The following is a 6013-nucleotide window of genomic DNA, read 5'->3' on the forward strand; positions in this document are numbered from 1 at the left end:
GCTCCTTCACGATGGATATTGTCGTTCTGGTGGCGTTGAAAATATGTTTCATCCTCTTCCTGATCGGTGGCTACTATATAGCGCGCTTTATCAAGCAGCGGCGTATGGGTAAGTGCAAAATGCGTTGTTACGGACATGGAGGCGTTGGATACGAAGTGGGGTTGGTTGTATTCTGTCCTGTGCGTGTTCTTATTTGCAGCACCGGTAATAGTGACGCAGGAAATTCCGGGACAAGGATATTCTCCGCCCGTTGCAGTACACGTACCGGATGCACAGCAGTACAATCATTGGGGTTTTGCGCAACTATCGGCGAACCCTACAATTGCTGCTCCAGTTGGTGCGAATGATAAAAAAGAGCCTGTTAAAAACTGACCATACCCCTCTCAAACATGGTGGTGATGCAATATGAATAAAATTAATCAAAAATATGGAAAGATGTAAATATGTAAATTCCTTAAAGCAAATCCATGAAACATTTGGTTTGTTTACTTTTTACTTGGATGCGTACCAAAACAAAAGAACGACGATTCCCAAGTAGCCTGTCGACCAAGGTGTGAATATACGTCGAGACGTTTCGCATTCAAAACGCTCAGAAAACCTGTTCCAAAGTGTCTGCAATCCTAGTTTTGTTCTGAGAGACATTTGTTTCACATTTAAATCTGCTGGATTCCGTTTTCGACACCCTCTTTAACGTAAAAAAACAGGATCCAAACGGCGAACTAGTTGTAGGAGTGCATAAACGTCAAATAGCAAAAAGGCCAAACTGTCAACCTTCAGCTTGTAACCATACCTGAAACTAACGATGATTCATAGCGTTGCAGCTTCTCCTATTCGTAAAGATCACTCTTGATGCGCACAAAACCGCGATCACCTCGAAAAATTGTTTTGCCTTGAAAGTAGCTATCGGCAAAAGGAGTGTGTCGTTTTTTCCGCTATTTCCGCAGCGAGTAGTACATAGTTTAAATTACGATGATTGATCTTATCATAATAACCATTTTCATAATATTTGGGTTCTGCATTTACGGTTGCATCAAATGTTGCTGTTGCAAGAATGATCGTGCGGTGATAGTGAGTAAGTATCGCATATTGTGGTGTGGGAACCCCATTGTGGCTTATCTGATCCGTGGTCTGATTTACATTTGTAGCACACACAACAATAAACAACCCCGAAAAGCCTCGCGATCAACCGCAATCTACAACTATTGTACCACCACCCGGTGCATTCATTCTTCGTCATCCGACTGGCACTGTGACGTACCCGGTATACCCAACTCCGTACATGATGCAACAGCCACACGAGCAGAACATGCAGCAGCAGCAGCAGTTCTCGGATCCAAAGTCGTCGATGCCACCACCGCAAGCGAACACTCTCCAATTTCCGGAACTTCCTCCGCAAATGTACTATCCGGTTCCGCCCAATGGTTCTGCCACGATGATGAATCCACCCAGCTACAACCAAGTGGTGGGTGACACTAAACCAGTACAGGCTCCTTAAAAGGGTTAAACGACAATGGCCATACATCCATAATCTTAATGTTAAGGAACAAACGGTGAAACACAAACTAGCGGAAACGCTTTAGGAAAGGAATGTTTCCTAGTGCTATCGTAGGCAAGCGTTAGCCGAATTTGTTACCGCATCTATTAGACTGTATCGCGTAAGTTTATGTACCATGTCAAGTCAGTGGTCTAATGGTGTGGCAATATGAGAAAAATGTACTGAATTCGTCTAGCAACAAGTGCCCAAGCCGATCAACTCGTTCGTCGAAAATCGAGTGTAATGGGACGCCATTTAGGGCCGTGGCAACGCCCATCCTATACGATTTTATAGGATGCAGCTGTCAAACGCTATTTCGGTTTATATTGCGATTATTTGGATAATTTTCATAGTTTATCATTCATTCTAAAAAAAAAACAATTTCGTCCGATAAAATCGCACTGGACCATCTTGCCAACATCTTTATCCACACAAGCCACTACATTAGACCATTGACAATTTTTTTGCTCCCAGTATTCGTCCCTTTAGATGTTATTGCATCGTACTTATGGAGTAGAATACTCTCGTATTTTCTTATCGATTTTCGAATTCCTACATATATTCAACTTTACCGGAATTAACCGAGTTCTAAATATATATTTTTTTGCATTACCTCATAGTCACATCGATTACATATTTCATCTTTTGGGTAACTTTAAAGACATATCCGAAAAACAAGAAATTTGCGATTCTGAGCTAAAATATAGTAAATGTTGGTGTAAGTTTGCTTGAAATGATTTGTAAAATCTCGATCGAAAGAAATCTCTGTACCCGCGTATCTCGGAGCTTGCCTGCAGTTTATGATCGTGAACCTCAATAAATCTGGTCACCCGATGCAACAAAAAAAAAAAAGAGATAATTCCCAAGTGACGGAGTTGGGATCTACCGATGTAAATAGAAATACCCTCGTTTCGCATCCAAATGCTCGGAAACCCTGTTTTAGATTGGCAAATATCACTTTGGTGTTTTTGAGGAGAGCTTTTTGATGCATTTTAAGTTGCTATTTTCGATTTTTACGACCTCTTGCTATGAAAAATTAAGAATCGTAAAACCAACCATTTCGAAGCTGGTGGAACACAACTGTCAAACAGTAAAATGTCAAACTGTCAACTGTCAGGGTGTAACCGCGCTTAGCGAACAGCAAAACAAAAGGTGATTCATATCGGTTGCTTTCCTCCTCTTCACGGAAAGTTTGCTCGCTGTAGAAAATACCGCGATCGAATCGTAAAGTTAGTTAACCTTGAAAGTAGCTAGCGCCAAAGAGCAGTGTTGTTTGCGAAACGTTTCCGTTTGTAGCGAGAACAAAATTTAGTTAGCGATGGATATGATTGCTGTAGTTGGCAGTGCCATGATAGTGGGCTTCATTGTTTACTGGTGTATCAGGTGTTGCTGTACGAGGAGCAACAGTGGTGCGGTGTTAGCGAGTAAGTTGCGTAGAGATGATGCTATTTCTTTTCGAGGATTGGCCGGCGTCTTATCCGCTTTTTTTGTTTGATTTCCATTTGTAGCACCCATTACAATAACCTCGGAAGTGCATCGCGTTGCACCACCGGGAACGACACAAACCGTACCACCACCGTCCGGTGCTATCATTCAAGGTCATCCGACCGGGACGGCGGCGTATCCGGCAATGCCGACTGCGTACCCAACGTCTTCCCCGGCACCGTACCCTGCCCAGCCGTACATGCAGCACTATCCGTATCAAACGTCCGCTGCCCCAACGTCGATGCCACCACCGCAGCCGAACACTGCCGCTTCCGTCCAATTTCCGGCCCTTCCTTCGCAGATGCAGATTCCGATACTACCATCGGCCTCGGCTCCTCCCGCTGGTGCTGCCGGACCGGCAGCGATGATGAATCCTCCCAGCTACGACCAAGTGGTAAACAACTCGTACCCAGTGCAGGCACCTTACAATCCCGACTTCAAGGGCTAAACGACGATGGCCGTACGGGCCCCTGGAGAGGAGACTTAAAGTTCAGGAACAAACGGTGAACCACAGTGAACCACACGCTGGAGGCGGTTTAGGAAAGAAAGCTTTCCTAGTGCCATCCTAGACGAGCAACTAGCGTAATTGTCGCCGTGTTAATCTATTAGACTGTACCGCGTAAGTTTATTTAGCGTTAAGCAGTTGCTTCCAGTAAGCGTGCATTAAGATGTTATTGCATCGGGTTCCGTGTTCGTGTCATGGAGTGAAATACTCGTATATTATTTATCGATTTATGAATTTGAAGATTTATTCAACGTTACAACGTATTTTCCCGGAGGGATATGAGCGAGAACAGATATATGTGAAATGATATGGAATTTTATGGGATCTAATACAGTTTATCGAATATTATATTGTTTTGTGCTACATTTTGCTGTGATCACACCATTTTGCTGGAGCAAATCCGAAAAAGAACACCAAGAAAAAACAGAAAGAACCCCACTAGTAGGATGTTTCGGCGCTACGGCAACTGCATCACAGTAATCGGAGACATCTTCGGAGATCGCAAATCGAGTGGCAAAAAAGTGGGTTTCGTTGCCATGACTACCACGTGACGAGAGGTGTGGCCAGCGGAAAGAAAGTCGGCAATTCATGATGTCGGTTTAGTCGCAAAAGTTTACGTATTATTTTCGCATTTCCCGTGAACAGTGTGTTTCAAATAAGATTCTATCTAAAATTGTGAAGCAATACTTAACACATTCGAAGCACACCGAGATACAAGGTAATATGAAGGACTCTTCTGACTACATTTCAACATCCAACAGGAAGATAACATACAAAGCGCGAAATTTGACATCCGGGTCAATCGATCTATAACCGGTCCCATGTCTCGTATCGCAGTCGTAAAGAAGTCGTATCGAAATCGACGAAAGGGGAATTTAAAATATGTGTGACGCATGGGTACGACTGAAATACGTAGCAGCATTGCATTGGATTAATGATCAATGCGAAGAAATGTTCATATTATTGTCGGTCGAAGACTGAAGCCCATAGTCGTGATGTGGCCTGCTTGGATACAGCTAGAAATGCATTCTGGACATATTCAACCAATACCGGTGGACACGACCGTTCCCGGGAACGTTCGCCGCAATGCTCATTTTTACTCATTTGTGCTAAATCAAAATGTAGAAAATTGTCCAAGTTTTGTAATGCTCATTCTAGGGGTACAGCCCTGTCCACTCATGAAAATGGACGGGAACGAACGAGTTTGCCGGCCCGTATGATTGTTTGTTCGTTGTTTGGCGTTGTGTTTGTTTATTCGGCTCGATTGGTTTGTGAACCATATTTGGTTGACGTATTTCGTTTCTTCTCTAACGCGTACATACATATTTACTATCGCATTCGTTATCAGCTTCAAATATAGGGTTTAGGGTCGCACTCATAAAGGTCCTGGTTTGGGCTATTTAAAGATTCGAAAGCAATGTTTTACCTGCATGTGAGGCCGTCTCATTTGCTATTTGTTTAGGATCTTGGACATCTTGGAACTGTTAGCCATTCTCGCTGTGCTGCCGTATTAGTTAAGGCTTATCAACTTGAAACAAGGCTCATGCGTTAGGGGCAAATTATTTCGTTTTTAAAGCTGAAAATATGCGTTAAATTTAATCTCTTAAATTCCAACTGTTCCACCGTTTCTCTACAGCAAATATTAACCAAAAGCTTGCGATGGCTAGGGCAAGGACAGCCATGCACTTTTGGGCAATATTATCCATCTGTCCATCTGGCAAGAATACCACCTGCACTATGTGATCAGGCGCGACGGTGACGACAACGCAGTAGCCGATGGGTTTTAAAGAATTCAGTTCGAATTAGAACAGCTACGTGAATGGAATAGCTAAAGCAATCATCAGGGCACTCCAGTTGTAGCAATCCAGTTGGGGAGAGTCCAACCACACTGCCCCGAACTAGTTAAACCTCCAATCCGAATCCGATGCGTTTCACTCTCGTTTCACCAGGGGAGGGAGGGAGGGAGGTGCGCTCTAAAAAAGGAATGCGTCCACGGCTCGATCCGACACTGCAACTGCTGCATTCCGATAACGCGATACACGGCCCGCAAACCAGTACACACGCCGTATTACGCCGAGTGTGTGCAACCTGCTGCTTATATGGCAACACAAGATGGAAGGCGAGCAATAAAAAATACGTTAAATAGGGGGAAGGGAGTGAAAAGTATGATCCAATCTTCAGAGCAAAAGATCACCTGCCCCTGTGCGCGGTGTCCCACAGAAGGGTTTGCGGTGGAATGCGCAGTCCATCGTCGTGGTTCTACTACCTGTTACTGCTGTTACTAACACAAACGAGCGAGCGAGCGCGCGCGCGCCAAGACATAACGATCCGAGAATCTTCTGCGAATGCACACCAGCAGCACGGTACGATTTATTTGTAAACATTATGGCCTACTGCGCTTGAAAAACAACCCCACCAGTAGAAGGGGTAGCAGGTTCGTCGCTTAGTGTGCGAATCGTTCGGCAACGGAGGAGAGCTTTCGTTGGTGG

General features: G+C 44.3%; 2 protein-coding genes across 2 annotated transcripts; both read left to right on the forward strand.

Annotated features, from left to right (window-relative positions):
• The first annotated feature begins 728 nt into the window (after positions 1 to 728).
• On the forward strand, positions 729 to 2153 carry LOC120952944 (uncharacterized). The gene is made up of 2 exons (XM_040372549.2): positions 729 to 1072; positions 1146 to 2153. Exons 1-2 carry the CDS (start codon positions 970 to 972, stop codon positions 1493 to 1495), a joined length of 453 nt encoding a protein of 150 aa, XP_040228483.2. The 5' UTR covers positions 729 to 969; the 3' UTR covers positions 1496 to 2153.
• A 498-nt stretch (positions 2154 to 2651) lies between these two features.
• Positions 2652 to 3872, forward strand: LOC120951790 (atherin-like). The gene is made up of 2 exons (XM_040370713.2): positions 2652 to 2958; positions 3043 to 3872. The coding sequence occupies exons 1-2, from the start codon at positions 2853 to 2855 to the stop codon at positions 3465 to 3467; spliced, it is 531 nt and encodes a 176-aa protein (XP_040226647.1). The 5' UTR covers positions 2652 to 2852; the 3' UTR covers positions 3468 to 3872.
• Positions 3873 to 6013: the final 2141 nt, after the last annotated feature.

This window comes from Anopheles coluzzii, chromosome 2, assembly GCF_943734685.1.
Source record: "Anopheles coluzzii chromosome 2, AcolN3, whole genome shotgun sequence".
NCBI lineage: Eukaryota > Metazoa > Arthropoda > Insecta > Diptera > Culicidae > Anopheles > Anopheles coluzzii.